This window comes from Dendrobium catenatum, unplaced genomic scaffold (genome assembly GCF_001605985.2).
Source record: "Dendrobium catenatum unplaced genomic scaffold, ASM160598v2 fragScaff_scaffold_134, whole genome shotgun sequence".
Taxonomy (NCBI): Eukaryota; Viridiplantae; Streptophyta; class Magnoliopsida; order Asparagales; family Orchidaceae; genus Dendrobium; species Dendrobium catenatum.
In genome coordinates, this window is record NW_021318596.1 from 817,432 (window position 1) to 839,870 (window position 22,439).

Sequence of the window (22,439 nt, forward strand, 5' to 3'; positions counted from 1 at the left end):
GAAAACTAGAACTCACTAAGAGATCTAGTTTTCTCCGGCGAACTCACTAAGAGATCGTTGAACTCACAAAGAGAACGTAAGAGGCAAATTTTTCATTCATCAAAACTGAAATTACAATGCATGAGGTCTCATATAAATAGGCCAGAATGAAAAAATAAGAAATGACACAAATGCCCTTCCGGGCTACATAAGCGACTAAATGCCCATAAGGGCAAAAGTGGAAAAACATCAAAACAAATACGCTACTATATAAAATGACAAAATACAAGTCATGCTCGTGGCCGTCGATCTCCGGCGTCGAAAATGCTGACGATGTCCTCATCACCGGCGGCTTGGGAGGTCGAAGGAGGCCGGCGGCAAGATGATTTGAGGGAGGGGGGGGAGCTATGGCCGGAAAATCAAGGGGAAGATTTGGAAAATCTAGATAAAACCTCAAACCTCTCGCATCCCCTCTACTAGAACTCACAAAGAGATCTTTAAAGGTGACACGAACTCACAAAGAGATCAAAAGAGAAAATTTTCATTTATTCCAAAAACTAAAAACTTACATTGCATGAGGCCTCATATAAGTAGGCCAAAATAAAATAAAAAACGGAAATGACACAAATGCCCTCAGGGCTACATAAGTGATTCAATGCCCACAGGGACAAACTAGGAAACAAGAAATACAAGCATAAATAAAATGCCAATAAATCAGAAATAGAGGCTCTGGATCGTAGCCGTCGATCTGCATCTCCGGTGATGGTATACGTGTCGAAATCTGATGTCCTTATCATAGACTCCTTTAAATAGGTCTTCACAAATTGAGAACATTTTAGGTAGTTTTTCCCATTGAGACGATAAGAAGGTTGCATGCTTTAGAGGTCATCTCGTCCTTGGTGTACCATAGACTCCTCAATTTGGTCCATGCTTTGAGAACATCCTCTTGCAAAAAGCATACACCAAGGTACATCCTCTAACTTCGGTTTTACTAATACACCGATAAAAACAAAAATATTTACTTTCATTTAGGGTGCTAAAGTAACTAAAATCAATCTTATTTTCACATTCTTCATTAAAAAGTTTAGCAAAATATCTCATCCACCTTTGTTGAATATCATCTTCTAAGAAAAGTACTTTTTGATCTTCATCCTAATACACTACATTTGAATTAAATCCTTACTACTCCTATCTCTTTGTTTGGCTAACTTATACATATATATTTCTCCCACCTTAGTATCTAATTTATTCTATATATCATTAAAAGCTAAGCTCTTTGCATAACAAATAGTTTTCTTAGATTCCTTACGAACCTCTTAATAGCTTTCCCGATTATCAGAATTTTTACATCTAAACCAATTTTTATAACAAATCTTCTTATTTTTATCTTTTTTTGCACATTTGGATTCCACCACCAACTATTTTTAGATCAAACAGTGTCTAGCATTTTTTTTCTGATAGAACTCAAATAACTTGTATGCAAATCTCACAAGGTTGGGTAATTTGCAAGATGGTAAGATATATTTTCAATGGTGATTAACTGATCAATTGTTCAAGAAAAGCTGTAAGGCTTGCCAATAATATGCAATTATCTTAATATCAATAGAGATTATACTTTATCACAGTAAGATTGAAAATATGTAATGTTCTTGCGAGCAAAAGATCATTTGTGGCTGTTGTTGCAGTTATGGATGAAGGGAAAAACTAGAGAAGGAATTAAATGTTATTGCTAATGAATTAACATTACAACCGAGGTGGAAATTAAAGGGTTCAGGAGGAAAGACATAATGAAAGAAGTGTTGTTGTGTTAACAGTCTATGGTGTAAGAACAGGGCCTGTCTGGTTCAACTGAACCGGACCTTTTAATACCAACTGCACAAGTGCTGGAGCAGCATCGTGGGCCAAACGGATGCAGATGGGCACGGTAGGGTCTGGCAAGGTCAGATCGCATGTTTGAGTGAGAAATCGAGTGCGGGAGTGAAAAGCAGCAACTCATGGGAGAAAAGTCCATTTCCCTCACTCCAGTGAAATCAAACGCGTGTGAGAAGCTTCAAGCGATAGGAACTGTGCTGAGGGGAAGATAAGTTTATGCATTTTGTTCATTTTTTGTGCAAACTCTTCTAAGATTAAAACAGGAGAAAAGGGAAACGACTCAATTGAGCACAGAGGAAGAAAATTGTGAAGAGAAAGAGAATGAATTCAGAGTTTGAAGTTTCTTCATTTTTAACAGCAGAGGAAGTAGTAATTTAATTTATTGATTTATGTTCAACTTAGATAAAAAATTTATACACTTTCATTCCTCTAATTGAAGGAATAAAATATTATTGTTGTTAGGAAGAATCCAAGCGAAGTAAGCCTTGATTCGACAGTGAAGGAGGAAAAAATTATTGAGGTAATTATCTTTTATTTGAGGAAATTTTAATTTCACATTATCTTAGAGAGTAAGATGGATAATGTAATGGAAATTGTGGACGACAGAGGAAGGAGTAGTGATTTAGTTTATTGATTTACGTTCAACTTAAATAAGAAATTTATATACTTTCATTCCACTAATTGAAGGAATAAAATATTATTGTTGTTAGGAAGAATCCAAGCGAACTAAGCCTTGATTTGACAATGAAGGAGAAAAAAATTTATTGGGGTAATTATCTTTGATTTGAAGAAATTTTAATTTCATATTATCTTAGAGAGTAAGATGGATAGTGTAATGGAAATTGTAGAGGATTTAGAGCCATTCAATGTTATACAATATTATTCAATTAGTTAAAAAGTCCTCTTTGGAACTGGTTGAAAAATTTGTGTTAAATTAAGAGGTATAAGAAAGTTTAATGTTGTTTTTGATGATATTTGACGCATCCAAATTAGATTTTAGTGTTAATGAAGATATCATTATGTCATTTTGAACAGTGAAAGATTTTTATAATTGAACTGAGATGAGTATGGGAAGTCTATATCAAGCTCAAAATTTGGAAGAAAATTGATTTACAAAAATAATCAAGTGGATAATTATAATTATTTTCATAGAAATAATAATTTATTTTTAATTCATTGCAATTATCACATGTAGTATCATAAATATTTTTTGAATGTTTAATGCATATAATTAAGCAATTGAAAAAATCAAAGTAGATAATTATAGTTATCATATAGCAATTACATTCCCTATTTATCATTTCAGTTTGAGTTAGTAAATTATGCCTATTTATTTATTTATGTTGAAAACCTATTATGTTTAAAATGATGAAAGTTTAACACTCATAAATTAAAGTATAAATAATGCTTAGCACTCATAACTTACAATATGTAAAAGAAAGTATAAATAAAAAGGGAAAATATGCATGCATGTAAATACAAGTTCACTCATTTATGATACTGGCTGGGAATACAATGTACCCCTGTATATTAAATAGAAATGGAAATTGATGTACCTTCATTGGTACAAATTTTAGATGGTGCTCATATAGTAAATGAAAGGGAAAAGGAATAAATTAAAAATGAAAATGAATAATGAGACAGAAAAAGAAATATATTATTTGGAAAGGCAAATTATAAGAATCTATATCATATAAAATATTGTGTATATATTCACTATATAAGTGATAAAAAGGAACAGGCATGTTTTATTTTATATGATTACTGTCATATTATATGTTGGGATTATCCACTGAGTTTACCATATAAATTCAAACTGTTAAGCTAATTTTTCAAGTAAAACTTCTGATAAGTAGAAATGATTAAAAGAGAGGAACAGTCAAAAATTTGATTGTATGATTTAGGTATATGCTTAATATTTAATTGTTTTAGTGGCTCTTCAGTTTTGTGGGATGTTAGTTTTTATTGTTTATGTGTAATTGAAGAAACATATTAACCGTCCAATCGTTTATTCTCGCCTCGTTAATTTGAGTCTTCATGTCGGGTCGTAACATGCGGCCATATGTTGCTACAATGATAATTCACAAATAAAGATAGAAAACAGGTGCAAGCGGCCATACAAAAGCGAGTACGGAGAAGAGCTACAAACAGGGAGGCACGATTCTTAAGATAATACAAAATATTGGCCATGTGATTAGGGTTGCTAAGTGTAAGCAAGATGTATGAGTGTAGCTAAAGTAAAATATTTGGGCAAGTAGTCAAGCTGAGCTAACTGCACTAGAATAATAAGCAAAAAAGTTGCCAAAGTCAATCGACAGGGTCAGAACGGATTTGCAATTGTTGGGTGAGTTTGCGATGCAGGTGAGATGGATTTTTATTATAATAATAGGATTTCAAGCCACAAAATTATTGAGGAAAAACTTAGAAAGGGATGAGAAAATAATGACATATATTTAACTCAATAATGAAAACAATAAGCTCTAATACCAAAATTGATGGAGGAGAAAGAGACACTCTGCTCGAATAATTGAATCTAAAGAGAACTTGATTGGCCTCGCAAAATAATTTTCATTCATCAATCAATCAATAATTCAATTATAAGCAATTAATGCTTATTTATAGAAATATAATTAAAACATAAAGCATAATTTTCAATTCAAATCTACACCTAACAAAATATTTAAATGCAAGCAAAATAGTATTCAAAGAACGTAACTAAGCCTAAGAAAATGAAACATTTAAAATTCAGCCTAAAATAGAATGGGTATGGGACAAGCTCGGCCCTGTTGTGGTTTGGTTTGAGTCAATATAATTGAGTTTTAAGGGCTATTTGGTTTAATCAATGGACTGATCGGCTTCACAACTAAATAAAAATTAATACTCTACACATATTTCAGCAAAAATATACCTCCTGAAGTGATATATGGTTGCACAAGGCTTTTCTGAAACAATGACTCTTCTGAAACAATGGCTCTCAACTCAAATGAGAATTTAAGAGATGAGGGAGAAAAATGTCCAGCTACTACTCTTCTAGCAACTTACAAAAAATAGAGAAAGAAAATGAGAAAATTTCAAATTCTTAGACAAAAAACTATTCTCTAATTTCTATTACATCAAATAATACTTTTATATAATACAAAAGCCATTTGAAATTCCTAACTACTTTATAACTAAAGCGAAGAAATCGGCTTGAGCTTGAAATCTAAAGCAAAAACTTTAAGATTCTAGATAAATAGTTACTAAATATAAGACCTGTTTGAAAGCCTAAAATTTTAGGAATAGGTAAGAACATCAAATTCAAACAAAAAATGATCAACCAACCCCATTCCCAAGTCCATACCAAGAAACTTGCCTGCTTGATCTTGCTGGACTAAGGGTTTTATGTCCTTAATATTGCCTACTTAAAAACATAACTAGAATGGTTTATCTGGATCATCATCCGACTATTAAAACTTACATACGATTAGAACCAATCAAGAGCGGCCCTATTACTTGTTGTATCAGAAAACCATATGTATAAATATAGTGCTGCAACAATGCACCTACCCTCAAAAGCATGGAAAGCCATCAACTAGCACAAGAGGGTGATGAAAGGTCTTTCACACATCCCCACACAACAATTTCCCAACACCTTAACCCCAATCCCCATGCAATATCAGCTATAAAATATAACATCACCTACAAATGCAGGACAAGATTAAATTTTCAAGCATTGTTTATAGGTGATTTTCTTAATATAACATCATGTTAGCTAGATACTTTATATTTGTTGATAAGACTAGAGAGGGAGTTGAAGGTAAACTTGAATTATGGAGGTCAACCTTAGAGTCTAAAGGTTTTCGCTTGAGTAGATCTAAAACGGAATATATGGAGTGTAATTTTAGTAGTAATAGACCTACTGAAGGGATTGTGACTTTGGGCGATCAAGTCATTAATAAGAGTACACGTTTTAGATATCTTGGATCATTTGTTCAAAGTGATGGTGAAATAGATGGGGATATTATCAGCAGAATTCAAGTTGGATGGTTGAAGTGGAGGAATGCATCGGGCTTGTTATGTGATAGAAATGTACCCCTCAAACTTAAAGGAAAATTCTATAAGATGGTAGTGAGGCCTGCAATGCTTTATGGTGCCGAATGTTGACCATTAAAAGAGAAGCATAATACTAAGTTAAGTGTGGCAGAGATGAGAATGCTCAGGTGGATGAGTGGCTTTACCCTTAGAGATAGGATACGAAATGAGCATATACGTGAAAAGGTTGGAGTAGCTCCAGTAGAAGATAAAATTAGAGAGAGTCGCCTTAGATGGTTTGGTCACATAAAACGACGGCCTTTCGATGACCCGGTTAGGAGAGTAGAGGTATTAGATTTGACTTATGTTAAGAAAGGTAGGGGTAGACCTAAAAAGACTTGGTTAGAAAATATTAGGAATGACCTTTCTTTATTAGGTTTAAATGAGAATTTGACTTTTAATAGAACACAATGGAGAAAAATGATTCATGTAGCCGACCCCACGTAGTGGGATAAAGCCTTGATGTTGTTGTTGTTGTTGTACTTATTTGAATGAAAAAAAAAATCGTTATTTTGCCAAGCATATAAAATATGTAAAACCACTTTAGTTTACTCACATTCTCAGATGTAGTAGGGTTTTGTGTTTATAAGTGTTTAAGGTCATTTTATGTAATTGTACCAAGGCTCCTATATAAAGGAGCTAGTTTATACATTTTAAAGATAATGAATATTTTGGAAGCTTTTTCTTATAATAATGTGACATGTCAAAATCTGTAGACTCTCTTCCATAATATGCATTTTGAACCTTTTTGATGCATGCTAGAATAAATCTATATTGTAAGGATGAGGAAGAAGAACCTCACTGTGTCAAGTTTAGAATCCCTTTATCAATCTTTTTATCAACTCTTACATTTCCATTGTTTCATTATTTCTCCTCCTCCATTCATACATCCTTTTGGTATTATAGACCAGTTTAACTCGAACTGAACTTGTTTCACGTCAAAAATTATTTTTATGATCCCCTTTTCATGTCATTTTGTTGTTATTTTTTATTTTTTTTAATTAATCTCCTATTATAATGAAAATTTAAGGCAAACTAAACAGAGATAATACCAAAATAAAATCTAAGAAAAATAAAGCTAGCCTAATATTTTAAAAAAATGATACCTAACTTATTCCACCATTCTAAAATATCCCAGAACTACAATCATTACCATTTCTATTAAGTATTAATATCACCCTTCTTATCCCCCTTAATATTCTTATCATCCTCACCATTCTTAAGCAACTCCCCATAATACTCATTGCTCCTAGAACCAAATTCTAGCTATGCTCCTAATCTAATCTCAGACATTGTTTCTCTCAGAAAGTTCAACCAAGAAATCCACCAAAGGTTGTCATGGATACTCCACATTCTTCTCTTTCGAGTGATGAAAACTTGGAAAATTTCTTGCAAAACATGAACAATTTATGTCTTATATTCATCAAAATCTTTTGAAACCACTTCCTTTAGTTTCCCTCAAAAATAAAGCGAAATAAATCTATAAAAATAATTTGATGATGAAAAACTTTCAGATGAGTCTGATAACATTAACCATCCTCTAAGCTTGAGATAGTTCATGACTCTAATGTCCCACAGTTTCCACCAACCAGCTTTTTCAATGATTAAATCACAGCCAAACATGTTACATAAGCAATAATCTAAGTTCCACAGGTTAAAGTTATGGTTCCACGAGCTCAACCATAAGTTTCTTAGATTGATGAAAAGATTGCACAGGTTGAAGACCTACATCCTATAACTCTTAAGATAATAAGGTTTGTGCAACAATTGTTAAATGTGCCATTGTATTCTACCTTTTTATTCAGGGTTCTATTGATGCACAAGTTGCAATCACTTCTTCCTTCTAGTTGCTGCTACATTTGAAGATTGATGCAATTCATTCATTAATTTACCCACCCCGAGAACATCCATTAAACTCTTCAGGAAAAGAGTTATTTTTAATGAGGAACAACATTGTCCTAAAATGATAGGACTAAAGTCATAAGCTCAGTTTAAATGTTATTTTATTTTTCTCTTATTTTATGTTAATGTAAAAGTCCTTCACATGACATCCTTACATTGTCATGTGAAGAGAAAAATGGAAAAGGACTTCAGTTTATTTGCACCATAAGGTTTAGAAGGAATATGTTCTTTAAAATGTTTAGGGCCAGGCCATTTATGCAATTGAACCAAAGCTCCTCCTAAATATAGGATCTATTTTTTTCATTTTCAAGCTAATGAATATTTTGAAAGCTTTTTATTTTTGTGGTTTCCATGTTTCTTGCTAGAAACAATAATTGTAGTGTACAATGATTGACAAGCAAATTCAATTGTGTGCTAGGTTTGAATACCCTTTATCAATTTTTTTTATCATATCAATTTTTTTGTTATTATCTCTCTTTCATTTATAAGAGAATTTATGTTTTTTTCTCCCATTCCTCGTCACTGATAACCTCCATATTAATCATAAAATTCATTCCAAGCTTCCACACTTGAATAGGTGGATGGCTTACTCTCATCTTTGTGAATTTTCCTCTCTTTATTATTATTCAGTATTTTGGATTCCTAATTGGGTAATTAATAAAATTTATTGTAAAAAAAAAAAGATTTTCTTTTGGGAATAAACTGTGATGATAGAAGCTTGAAGTTAATCAGTTGGAAGAATATTGCATATCTAATAAATTGGAGGAAGAATATTAGTTGGAAGCGTCACTCAATATTTCTTTTTAACTAGACAAAATATCAAAAACAACTTAATGAGACTCTAAGGTATATTTTCTTTGGAATTATCTTGATTATCTGAAAAAAGGTTTCTCTAACAGTACTTAAGATGACAACGTGCTCTGGTTTGATATCATCTCTCTGCTTCTTCCAGCAGAGTAATACTTTCTTATCTTCGGTTTCCTAAGAAACCTATTAATTTGTATTTGGCTACTATTTAATCTAAGGGAGTAATGTTTCAATTTTTGCTCTTCTATACTCTTTCTATAATTAGCTTTAACTTCTACCTTATCCTTCTATTTCAAATGAGAAGAGGATCCCATCAGCTTTTCAATCAAAAAAAGAAAGCGAAGCCTTCCATACTAAAAGAGTAGAACTCCCCCAAATCTTGCCCTCCTTGGAAAATCCACATCAAGAGGAAATCAAGGTTGCATGTTTGTGACTTGTAACTTCAGCACATCGACAGCAATGGACTCTTATGACTTGTTACATCAACACATCACCAAATCATCCATCAACGTCAATTATGAATTTAGTTCACATTCAAGCAGAAGCATCTCCTCCCATACTCAATATCAAAGTCCCGCCTTTTTTATTATATTCTATGGATCATTGACTATGAGTTTGGATTAGTTTCATGTTGGTATTATGTGATTATGCAACTTTAGGCTCCGTATTGTCGTAATTCAACCTATGTTTTCTTTTGATAGCTTAACGAAATTCAACGTATTACCCACTTGCATGAACCAAAACTTATTTAACAAGTTATTAATTAATAATTAGCTGACTTTAGTAAAAATACTAAAACTTAGCTATTTTTTTATGGTTTCCTTTCATAGACTGCAATAGTTTTACATTCATGAAATGCAACTTTAAATTGTGCATATCATCAAAACATTTCTCATTTCCATCAAAGATAGATATTATCACATGTATGATCAAAGACACCAACATTAGCTCGACCTAAATTTATACCAAAGCCTATTCAAGATGGGGCAATGATCCTCTTTCTCATGAGAGGAAAAAATAGATTTAGAGGATTACATGAAAGGAAAATCCAAATTAGGATGTGCATTTGAGCCAAAACTTCAGCCTGAGTGTGAGTCCAAGCCTGGTCCACACAAACGGAGCACAAAACTAAAGACCATGCAGCTCATATCCAGTAATATTGCTAAGTGTCTTTTTAATTTTGCATTTAGTTTGCATCTTAATTTTATGCTATTTTCATTGTCATATTTCTACTTCCATCTCATAAGCATGGACATTTTCATCAAACACTTAATATTTGCACAAATGAAATTCTGAAAACTATAGTATTGGTGCCAATAGTTAATCATAGAAAAAAATACTTATTGAGTCAGGATCACTAATGTATTAAATGATTCATGTCATGATTATTCGACAAGTTTTATACTGGTTGTCAACTACCTAACGCAACCCTCCACTTTTCTCATCCGGGGCTTGGGATTGCAACGGCACAATGACTAGAAATGAGCATATACATGACAAGGTTGGAGTAACTCCAGTGGAAGATAAGATTAGATAGAGTCTCCTTAGATGGCTTGGTCACATAAAACGGCGGTCTTCCAATGACCCCATTAGGAAAGTAGATGTATTAGATTTGACTTATGTTAAGAAGGGAAGAGGTAGACCTAAAAAAATTTTGTTAGAAAATATTAGAAATGACCTTTTCTTTATTAGATTTAAATGAGAATTTAACTTTTAACATGGCACAATGAAGAAAAAGGATTCATGTAGAAATGACATTTCTTTATTAGATTTAAATGAGAATTTAACTTTTAACAGAGCACAATGGAGGTAAAGGATTCATGTAGCCAACCCCACGTAGTGGGATAAAAGCTTAATGTTGTTGTTGTTGTTGTCGTCGAGTCAGGATCACTAAATAATGCTAAAACTAAGATATAAAATGATATAATTAATAGGATTAGAAATAACTCGGATAACAAACAAATAATATAATAATACATAATAGAAAAAAAAATCTTTTTCTATAGATTCCTCTATTTTGTTGCTATAGTGACCCAAAGGCAATCAATTGGATCATATAGATATCCCTTTATCACAAAAAAATGGTCATTGAAAGGATCTCTAATGATAAGCAAATCACAAAAGCAGCCTTTCTAGAAATGAATTCCTATCTGAAGAGTGCTTAACTACATTAACAACCTCACACTAACTTGTCCAATTTTTATCCAAATCATAATTTTCCTTGGGAGGTATCGAGAAGTAATTAGAATGTAAGAACATAGATTTATATAGAAAAACAAAATGTTCTATATTGATTCAAACATTATAGATATGGGATATGAGGATAGATGAGGAAAACTAGAATATTTCAAATGCTAATTTTTTAGGAAAAAATTTTGATTTCTATTGCATACTGTTATGTCATGCAATTAGTAAGTTATACTTTGATTTTATTCTTACACATCAATGCTATAACTTTCCTCAACCTTTCCTACCTTTGATTGGTATAAGTTCATGTAGACTACCCATCACCAAAACAAGTATAAACCATGCTCCACTTACTTTCTACCACTATAATTCAAAACTTATGAATCATGCAACAATTAAAATGATTATGGATCTTGACTTTATGGTTAACTTTCTTTAGTGAGGCAAAAACATTATCAAGCCTATAACATTAAATATAGGTGTTCCCATAGGTCTTGTTCCTATGCTACATATATTACTTCCTGTGTCTAATTGACGACACCATCTGGGACCATGATTGTCGACTTTCTTCTACTATAAATGAATCCATTGGATCTCAAGTCATACGCAACTAGAAGGGCTTCAACAGATTGGAGTCAACCTCTATGATAACTTCTAAACCATATTGTTGTCTAGCTTTCAAGCATCCAACATGATGTATATGAGCTTGTTTTGACATCGCTACATCAATGGATACCAACTCATCCAACTCTTCGTGGATGAATTTTTTTAAGTACCAACCACTCAACATGTCATCGCTTGCCTTATTTGGACATGCCATTACTGTTGTATTTAGACTCATCATATCACCTTAAGATTTAATATGTAATAATAGCGCAATGGAAAATAAATTTCTTAAAAAGATTATTTTCATAAAAGACAATCTTTATGAAATATCCAATATTACTTCTCCTTATTGCTTTTGATACTTTTTACTTTTTGAAATCTCCTTAAATGAAAAATCCTCTTCAAAAATGGATGATGCTTATAATAAAATTTCAATGTTTTGAATACATAAATGTTCTCCAACTCATGTATGACAAAAAGACAATTTTTTCTGCTTTCAAGTAATCTTGATTTGTCATTTTATTGTCCTTTTATTGTGGAGAAATATTTGTATAATTATTGAACAACGAAATGTAAAATGTCATGTGAGTTTGAATTTAGTCCACAAATCAAGAATACAACCTCACCTAAAGGTCTGTTTTTCAAGCAAGTTAACATATGAATCCATTGGCAAGAAAATTTATGTGGACATCATGATGATTTCGGCCACTACTGGAATATGAAGAGTCGTCTGAAGAAATTAAAGAGCAATTGAAGAGTCATAGTGTATAAGTTGAAGAGTCAAAGCAATGAACCAATTCTTTGGTTCATACACATGACCGGTTCCCCTCTATCCAATTTAATGTAATTGAATGTATCATTTGAAATTTCATCAGGATACATATATTAGAAATCATAAATATATCATTGTAAACTTTTGAAAGAATAAAATGAAATGAGTACTTTGCTTGTTTGCAATGTAATCATGTTAGACTTGGTGGTCTTTTCCTTAAAGGGGGATTTGGTGATCCTCATTGAAAAATGACTATTGCATGATCAAGCTTCCACACTTCAGTATTGGCAAACCCTCTTCCCATTAGGTGGTTGGCTCTCTCAGCCCTTCTTTCATTTGACTGACTTCATGTTCTCCTTTCTGTCTTTTCTTCTTGTTCTTTATCAATCAAACAAACAAAAGACAAGCCATCCGCATATTTTAACAAGCCATCACAAACTCTTCAGTTTCAAGAAAAGTATTCCCAGGGTTTCAGAAAACTTTATTTCTAAATTAATTCCGTCAAGTGAAAAAACCAAAAAAGAATTATAGAACCTCTTCTAAATATTAAAAATAATGCGGTAGCTGAATAATACCTGTAAATCATTTACTAATTTTTTCTTGCAAATGTCACAGGTGCTTGATTGGTAATACCTTTATTAAGCAAAGAAATGAATATATATAAGGAAAAAAGCTTGGGTGTTGAACAAAAAGCGCAACTCTCCTGCAAGTTGAAAAACTTTTGTTTGGTAACTTCTCCAGACAACTTGCAGGAAGGCAGAATTAACTAGAACATTTCCTCCTGAAATGATGATTACAAAGTGCTAGCTACCATCTATAATAACCAGCGGCTAATTAATCACAGATTTGTGATTAACGCTTGATGGGCACATTTCTTTATAAACTTGGTGAGAGAAAAAGCAGGACTATCCCTAGTTAGCAGTAATGAAAAACTACATATAAGGAATCATACCACTAAATGCAATCTTTCAATCTCAGAAAGCTGGGCAGCAAATTTATCAGACAATGACTGAAACTCTCTAACCTGTAGCAACAAAATAAGATTCAGCCACCAAAACTTTTAATTTATAGGAAACTAATAGAACCAAATCAAATAGTATTTTATCAGGGAACCATACCTCCCGTCCTAATATGCCAGATAAAGACTGCAATTGAGATCTAAGGCAATGAATTTCGGAAGTAGACTCCTTTGACTTGCTCAGTTCATTTTGCATAGCTCCCATCTCCTTAGGAAAGGAAGATACAAGTTCTTTAAATTCTGCAAGGATGTTTTCCCTACCTGAACGAAAGGAGCATAATTCAGCTACTAATAAAATTAAGAATAAAAATAAAATCTGAAAGGGTTTGATCAAATAGTATGGCATAGACATATTGATATGCACCAGGTTCTCTCAAGGCTTCTTCAAGCTTTGCCTCCAATAGGTTCTGATCTTGAGTGTATTTCTGCAACTCTTGTTCTAATTCAGCTATTCGCAATTCTGACAATTCAGCTATCTTTCCGGTTACATCAGCCAGATCACCCTTCATTGTCACTTCCCTCTCATGCCAAAGGAAATTTTCCCTTTCGACCTATCATAAGTGATTGAAAACAAATCTTAGCATATCAAAAGATACTTACTCAAATGAGCTGCAGGCTACATGTATCTACCGACCAGTTACCACCTGCAATTTCTCCAAATGAATTCGAGAGCTATCCATTTCAGCTTTTGATTTATCCAGCTTCCCTTTAAGTGTCACAAAAATGCTAGAAGAAGATATACTCTTCACGTCCATCAAAGCATTCTGATGATCCACTTTCCAAATGTATCATCAGATATTTGAACTAAAGCACATATGGACAGATTGCACACACAAGCTAATGCACCCATATGCATACAAGTAGATGTAGATGTATGGTTAATAAGCAAATGAGCTGTTATAATAATATTAATCATAATAAAACAAACCTGTAAATTCACAAGCTTCGTTAATATTTCTATTCTTCTTTCATGTAGATTACTGATTTCCATCATCCGACTTGAATCTAAATCCTGCAAAAGAGATTAAAAGAGCTCAAATCATATCATGAAAATGAACGAAGCACCATTAAATATTATACAATATAAAAAGCATTACTTTTAATTCCTTATATAATGACTCCATGTCATGAATTTCTTTTTGGGTATCTCTGGCCACATCTCCACCAGCTAGTTTATTTCCTAAAATTGGAAAAATAATTGGTGCACCTTTTGATCCATCTCCTTGTGCCTTAAGAATGGCCAATTTTGAATTGCTGTCTTCCAATTCTATGGCAGTACTAGCTAATGCACCTACGCATTTGTCAAAGTGTAACTGTTTTAGCATCAGCAAATACAATTGTACTCACTTCAAATATCTAAAACAAGTTTGGCTGCAATAGTTAGACTGGAGAGCTTAAGATGATCTATCTTTCAAATAGATACCTGTTAAACGTTTCTGCTCTGCTTTGAATTTGGCGTTCATGCTTCTATCGTTCTGGATCCGGCTTGCTAAGTGTCTATGCTTCAAATGCAGGTCATTCACTCCCATTATAAGGTTTCTAATTTCGATCCTAAATTCATCAACAGATTTTTGCAATCGCAATCCTGGATCTAAAAAGAAACAAAAGAATGCAAAAAAAAAAAGATAAAGGTAAAATTGAAATGAAAATGGCATGCTCCATCTATAGTAAGCTGAAGTACAACTTTGACATCATTCGGAAAAAAGAACAGAAAAAGCCATACCATTTTCCAAAGAGGTAGCTTGAAGTGCAGAAACAACATCCTCACTTACGTGCCACATCCAATTAATAGAAGATATTATATTCTGCAATATGGCTTTTGTTGATTCACTTGCCATTTGTGTGCAATCGTCTGGATCATCTAGCCCACTATACGAGCAGCTTTCTGTTGCACCAGCTTCCAATAATCTGCTCAAGAAATCATCCTGTATGGGGAAGGATGCTCCATCTGAATGAGAAATTAAACGATGTTATAAGCATCAAATTATTCCTTGCCCAGAAAAATGAAAGAAGTTGACTAGATGGGTAAAGTCAAATGAGAAAGGCAAGAATTTTTAGTGCAGTGGCAAAGTTGAGATGCTCCCAAAAAGAATGAAGGTGCAGATAACACACTCGTGCCCAAATATATGGATCAAAGAATTCGCAGACAAAAAGGGACAGAGATAAGCATGTACATAAATTAAAAACCTAGTTAGAGGATGACAGCAATGCTAAGCAAAAATTATAGCAAATAGATTTTGAATGCAATACAATGAAAAGCATTAAACTTAAAGTAAACATAAGGAAAACTTCTCAAGCATATGTAGGTACAAGTTAAACCCCTGACCATACCTTCCAACGAACAGGAATCATGCATATAATGTTTAGAATGTAAAGATTCACTGGTGCAGATCGAGTGCAACTCCAAATCACTAACCAACTGTTGAAAAAATAAAGACATTCTCTCAGACATAAAAGGATAGAGTAGAACAGAGATGAATAAATAAAAGTGGTCATTTACCTGTTCCCAGGACTTATTAACTACTACTACTGCATCTTCATAAATCTGATGTTGCTCTTTGAGCATATTGTACTTGTCATCAAGAACAAAGAACTCAACTTTTTGAGCTTCCAGTTGCTGAAAAAGCTTCTGATTTTGAAATTGAAGAACAGCAACATCAAGCTACAAGAATAGTCAACAGATAAAGTTAATATAATAGTATATGGCAAGGAATAAGATTACTCTGATTAGAATCACCAGAACCAGGTTCTTATGCACTCAAGAATCAGTGTAACAACAATCATTTAGTTCAACCAGAAACTGCTAAAAATATTTAAAGTAACAGTACCCCCATTAAAATGGATTAAAGTTGTTCGGGAGCGACCAAAATGGTTACATGGTAACAGTGGAAATAAGATTCTTAAGAATAATGGTCAAGAACAATCCCAATATTGCTAGTTTTTATAATGCAATGTCACAGTGAGCATAGAAGAAGAAAAACAAAGCATCCTGTTTAAATTATCCAGTCAAATTTATTAATCAATACCTACCATCCAGAACTAGCTTTTGCAGTCTAGCATCCAGAACTAGCTTTTGCAGTCTAGCACCGTAACTCAAAATAAAACATAAGAAATCATGACCCCAGAAGCCGACATGAATCACGAGCCATTCAGGTAAAAAAAAAACTCTAGGCCTTATTTTGCATCCTTCAATCTGTACTTTTATAGCATTTTAGAAAGACAAACTTTCTGATAAAATTTTCATCAACTAATTTTAACAGTCAAAATTAGTACCAAGCATCCTATCATTAATGCCTTCTACTTCAGCATTAAATAGATCTTTAATCACTACATTATATAGCATGCTACATTATTCAGACTTAGAACTTCTTAATCAGCAGATCCCCTTCAAACATAATCACCTAATCTTAACTTCTCATTGATGCATGCCAGAAAGAACTTGCACACAAAATAAATGCATATACTACTTGGCTCCTGCAATACCTAAGTTCCTTTCATCCACATGCCTTTCGCAAGGGCCAAAAGTTATCCAACAACAAATTTAACTGACATATGACAGTTGTAATTATGTCCAGCTTTTAAAAGATAATTATCATCTGCTAGGAATGCGTGAAATAAAATGATAGAGTTTGGCCATTAAATGCATGGGAAAAAAGAGCACTGCAAGTCCCAACTGTTGATGAGGCCTAAAAGTCATCCTTAGTGATCATAATGGCGCCAAATAGGGTGAACCAGTACTTCCAACCTATGATGCACAGACACGGACACGGCGACACGGATACGACACGACACGGACACGGGACACATCAGTATAGAAAACATAGGACACAGACACGGGTTAGACACGTTATTATAGTTTTTATATTTAAAAAATAGTGTATAAAAATTAAATAAGTATAATTTTAAAAATAATTTGAAAATAATAAGTCATTTAACTAGAATTGTGCTTAAAATGATTAGTATTAGGATGTCGAGAGTCAGGCGTCGATGTCGTTTATCAGTCACCGAGAGAGGAGATGAAAATACCTTCACTGCCAAAAAGAAATAAAAATGAGAATATTCGATGATTGAGTATTAAGTGCGGATGTTGATTTGGTGTTGTGTATAGGAAATAAGAAATTTATTTTAAATCCTGCCAAATACAAGAAATTATATTTAAAAAAATTCATAAAATATTTAAGATATGCGTGTCGGACACGCGTGTCCAATTTGTATTTAATATTTATTAATCGGACACATTTTTGACGTGTCCGACACGTGTCGGAGGAGTGTCGGGCGAGTGTCGTGTCAGACATGGTGTCGGACACTGCACGCCTCTTTGAGGAGAAGTGTTGGTGCATCATAGCTTCCAGCAGAAGGATCTGGGGAAATCTTTCTATTTGGTACCACATTACTAGGCATTATGGCACTCAAATGATATGTTCCCATCAATTTTTAGATGCTTTTACGCAATTTAATTTTTTTTAATGAAAATCCCAATCACCACCCGCCATCACTTGCCACCAACCAACATAACTGCCTGTCTTCACTAACTTATGCAATATTCAATAAAAGCAAAATAAAAAATACTCATTTAGGATGACAGGCATATTTTCATTTTATATAAAAATATAAACAAAATTAAAACAAGAAATTGATCCCGAACGACCACTTAGTGATTTTTAAGTTATTGTGAGGAAGTGATTATATTTCAAAAGAAAATCAAGTTAGACAGGAAAACATGCTTTCATAAGCAGTAAAAGCTACCTATACTAATTATTTGAGGCCAACTTTATCCATCTTCCTTCTTTCATCCCTATAATCTTACTATATGGCATAATAACTCAAGTTCACCCTTAGTCCACCCCATCCTGTTTCTATTCTTTGATATTGATTCTATTGACTCACCTTATCGAAGCATCCTTTGAGCTGCACTATGTATGCCCAAACCACTCAAGTTTATTTTTCATTGTCTTATCTATACTAATGTAACTCCCACCACCTCACTGATGTTATCATTTCTCAAGAAACCCTTGGTTTTATAACCCATCCATTTTAAGACCACATTTCTATCAAACTTTGCTATCAATGAGTTCTATGCAATCAAGCACTCAAATTGATACAACAAAGTCAATCGAATAGCATTTTTCATAAAATTTTCAAAACAATCTATATTTTTTTATGATTTGTACGATAGCCTTGGAATTGAATAATGCAAAAAAAAAAATTACAGGCTGTAATCATGCTAGATGCATTAAAAGAAAAGATAATAGAATCTTAGTTAAAGATAAAAACAATAAAGAAGGATGCAAATGCTATTTAAGAAATCATTAAATAACATAATTAAAGAAGAACGTAATGATTAATATTGTAAAATATATTATAGATTGATCCAAACAAATAAAGTGACATTAGATGTGAAGAAAATGCATTAAGGTAAGGCTTCAGGTCAAAATGAAATGCCTAATGAGAATTAGAGAGTTATGAGGGATACTATAGTGCTGGTTAACAATCTTTTCAATAAAATTTTGAGACAAAGAAACTGTCAAATTATTAGAGAAAAAAATTAATGCCAATATTTAAGAATAAAAGAGATGTTCAAGATTGTAGTAATTATAGATGAATCAACTTACAAGTCATAATGAAGCTATGGGAGAGTAATAAAACATAAGCTTAAAAAAATATCAAATACAAAGAATCATTTACGAAGAAAATTTCTTATGAAAGTGGTCTTTCTATTAAGATAATTAATAGAAAACTATAGATAGCATAAAAAGGATTTTCATATTGATCTTGAGAAGACATTATCAAGTACCACAGTTTATTTGGAGTGCATTAAAACAACTGGATGTGTGTCAAAATTCTGCTGAAGTCATAAAAAACATATTAAATGAACTATTGAGTAAATTCAAAGTAATTATGGAGTTGCCAAAAATTTTCCAAATACAATACAATTACATCAAAGATCAACATTAAGTTTATATCTTCTTGTATTATTTATGAAGATGCCTACAAAGGATATAGAAGTGGGGTGCATATGGTATAATTCAAATCAGTAAGAAATTCATTGAAATAGGTGAAAGGATGGAAAAATGGAAAATAGGTAAAAGTTTGAGGGCATAGAATTACTAAAAAAAATTGAGTATTTTATATGCAATTTAAATGGATGTGATACTAACAATCATTTATCAATATAATTAAAACATAAAGTGAAAACTTCATGTGATAGGTATAAATATCTAGGATCTATTATAGAGGCATGGAGATATAGATATGAATATAATTTATGGAGTTAAATGCTTAAAATAGAGAGGTGCATCAAAAGTATTATGAACTAAAATAATAAAATATCATACATACTTAAAAATGAATTTTAAAAAAACACATTAAGGTTGATGAAATGGCATGGATTTAAGGATTGGTTATTAAAAAGCAATTAATATATAAATTGAACATAATAGAAATGAGAATATTGAGATGGTTGTATGGAAAAACTAGGAAGAATAAATTAATGAAATTTTATATTAAATGAACAATGGAAGTCGCAACTATTAAAGATAAAATAATTGAAAATAATCTTCAAGAGTTAAATACAAATATTAAAATGAAAATAGTAAGCATTGCATATTTAGATATAAAGGAATCAATGTAGCAACAAAAATTTCCAAAGTTAAATATTCGGCATCATTTGACTACTGAAAGCTACCAAAAATCTGAAATATATCAATCCCCTTAGCAATATAGCCCCTTTTCCTATTTATTTTTCTTATAATTAGAAAAAGAATATGATCCAATAGCAAATAAATCTATAGAAGTGCAATGATCAGAAAAAAAATGATGTATAAATTAATAACTAGATTGGTTGCAGGAAATTAGATCAATCCTTAATAAATGAAACAAACATGATCTTGTAATTTGAAATGTGAAGTTTGTGGAACCCCGTAAGAAAAAAAAAAGATTTCATAAGACAATTTTGTTGCCTTCAACCAAAATTTTCTTTCACCTACAATGAGTGAATACAAATTCAACTTATCAATTTTCCTTCTAAGAACAATTGAAGGAGATGAAAAGAACATATAAATCTACGAAAGAAAATGCAATACCACTAGTAATCAAAGAATCACCAGCACTCATGCACATGTCTTACCTGGACTATAGCTGCAATGAGTTTCTAACCCATTGTATTCTCGAAGTGATCCAATACAAGCCTATCTAAGGAAGCACTTGGTTATACTCATTTAAGGCTAACAAGTATTCCAGTTAATGCCTACCGCTTGCAAAGCAAAAAACATTTGTTGTCATTTCAATGCCAAATAATACCACGCCAGACACTGTAAGTTACACACGCCAAATATAGTTACTCTAACCGATTGAAGAGAGTTGCAATGTTAATAAAAATACGGACGCGTCGTTACCCTAGACCAGCTTGGCTTACAACTAGTAAAAGCAAAACAAATCGGGATTGCTGAAAGCAAAAAAACAAAGATAGAAATATCCCACCATGGTTACCCAGATCACTTCCCTCGCCCTAGCATAACATATGCTATTAAGAGAAACAGGCTGACCTTGCCTGTAAAAAAAATCCCAAGTGCCAACTGCATAAAAGCACTTCCTAAATAATGAATTCACAGGAACAAAAACGTTGCTCTAACCGATATAAAATTAGACCTATTACGCCCAAGTAACCGATAAAAGAAGCAGAGAGATTGTACCTTCTTATCATCGGTGCAAGGGGATAGCAAGTGCTTCTTAGCCGCAGCACCAGCCGTAGGAGATATGGAACTAAAGTGACGCCGCTTCCTGTCCGGCTCTCCAGTACTCCCCATGTCCAAATACTTAAAAACTAACCAACCTCACATGGAACCCAGCCGAGGAGCTATTTTTCTCAGGCACAGAGAGAAGATCGGCTCACATAACGGATGGTCTCGCCCATGCGCGACTTCCGTCAATTCTAATTCCAAATGGATTAAGCAATTTAAACACAAAAAACTACTGGAGGAAGACCTGCGGAAGACCTAGGGCTAACGGAGATTCTTAATTCCTGATACGGATTAGGGCCAACGATTACAGCAAAGAAAAGGAGAGAAGCGTCGAGGACTGAAGCTGCGATGCCTCTGTCGTTGAATCTGGGGTTTTCAGATAGGCAGCGAAGGGTGACCAGAGTCGGGAGCGAGAGGCGAGACTAATACGGATTATGCTAGCCCGAGGATCGGGATGATCTTTTCCAAGAACGAGGAGGTTATAATCGTCATTTAATTAACCCGCGTTCGGTCACCTAGCGTGACAGCTGCCGCACTTGAGGCGGCTTGGGTTGCAAAAATGTGTGTTTCTGCCGGACCTCTTCATTTGTTATGCATTGAAATAGCTTTGACTGTTTATTACTTTTGTTTGAAACAAATATTTTTTTTTTTAATTGTAAACATAATTTTACTTGGCTGTTATTTTTTTATTTGTCTTAAAAAGAAATTTTGCTTCTGATATTCTTCTTGTGGATAAGACTAATCCCAAAAATCATGTTGATTTCTAAAGGCTGTGAAACATTTAAATATTTATAGCCTATGCTACTAGACATGCCACCCAATGGAATTGGACCATGGGATCCCTTTCAAGTATTCCAATCACACCCATGGCCTTTGTTAAGACCTCTTGACCACATACCTATGTTGTCCTGCATCTAGTTTGACCCAATGTTGATCAGGGGTCAAAATTACCAACATGTCGTTTAAGGGATTATGAGTTTTTTCCCCAAAATCCAACTTGGCCTTCCTTCATCAATCCTCAAAACTTATTCCAATGGATCCTAAATATCATTTAGAATCCATTGGACCCAAACTCAAGTCTTGGTTTGAAATGGTTGACCAAGTCAAGTAAGGTTGACCCAAATGCCTCTTAAGGATTCATATGTCAATTTCAACCCAAATGACCTACCCAATGCATGGAATCACTTCCGTTGGTCTCAAAACATTTATTTGAACATGTTGACCCAAATTCAACCCAAGGTTTGATCAAATTGACCAAGTCAAATCATAGTTGACCAAATTAACCCTTAACTCAACCTATGGTCAGATCCAATGTTTGAATCCATTCCAAACCAAATCAAACCCTCAAAATCATTCAATTGGACACCCATGACATGTCCAAGGACTTTTAAGTTAATCCTCCCTAGGTTTGACTTGGTTAACCCATTTGGAGGGGTCAAAACCCTCTCCCATCTTGTGTATTTGAAAAGTTTCAACCCCATGATTT

General features: G+C 33.2%; 1 protein-coding gene across 2 annotated transcripts in view; it reads right to left on the reverse strand.

Annotated features, from left to right (window-relative positions):
- Positions 1–21,399, reverse strand: part of LOC110095274 (E3 ubiquitin-protein ligase BRE1-like 1) — a 50,211-nt gene extending 28,812 nt beyond the window's left edge. Inside the window, exons 1-12 of one of the 2 annotated variants that reach the window (XM_028700550.1) lie at positions 20,906–21,399; positions 20,694–20,763; positions 15,715–15,876; positions 15,546–15,633; positions 14,938–15,162; positions 14,638–14,805; positions 14,312–14,505; positions 14,143–14,226; positions 13,859–13,978; positions 13,579–13,765; positions 13,315–13,475; positions 13,149–13,220 (exon numbers count right to left, since the gene is read on the reverse strand). In XM_028700550.1, coding sequence (XP_028556383.1) covers positions 13,149–13,220; positions 13,315–13,475; positions 13,579–13,765; positions 13,859–13,978; positions 14,143–14,226; positions 14,312–14,505; positions 14,638–14,805; positions 14,938–15,162; positions 15,546–15,633; positions 15,715–15,876; positions 20,694–20,763; positions 20,906–20,916 — 1,542 coding nt within the window. In that variant the 5' untranslated portion in view covers positions 20,917–21,399. The remainder of the gene's footprint in view (positions 1–13,148; positions 13,221–13,314; positions 13,476–13,578; positions 13,766–13,858; positions 13,979–14,142; positions 14,227–14,311; positions 14,506–14,637; positions 14,806–14,937; positions 15,163–15,545; positions 15,634–15,714; positions 15,877–20,693; positions 20,764–20,905) is intronic. The other variant, XM_020820735.2, reaches the window with a different exon arrangement.
- Between the last annotated feature and the right edge of the window lie 1,040 nt (positions 21,400–22,439).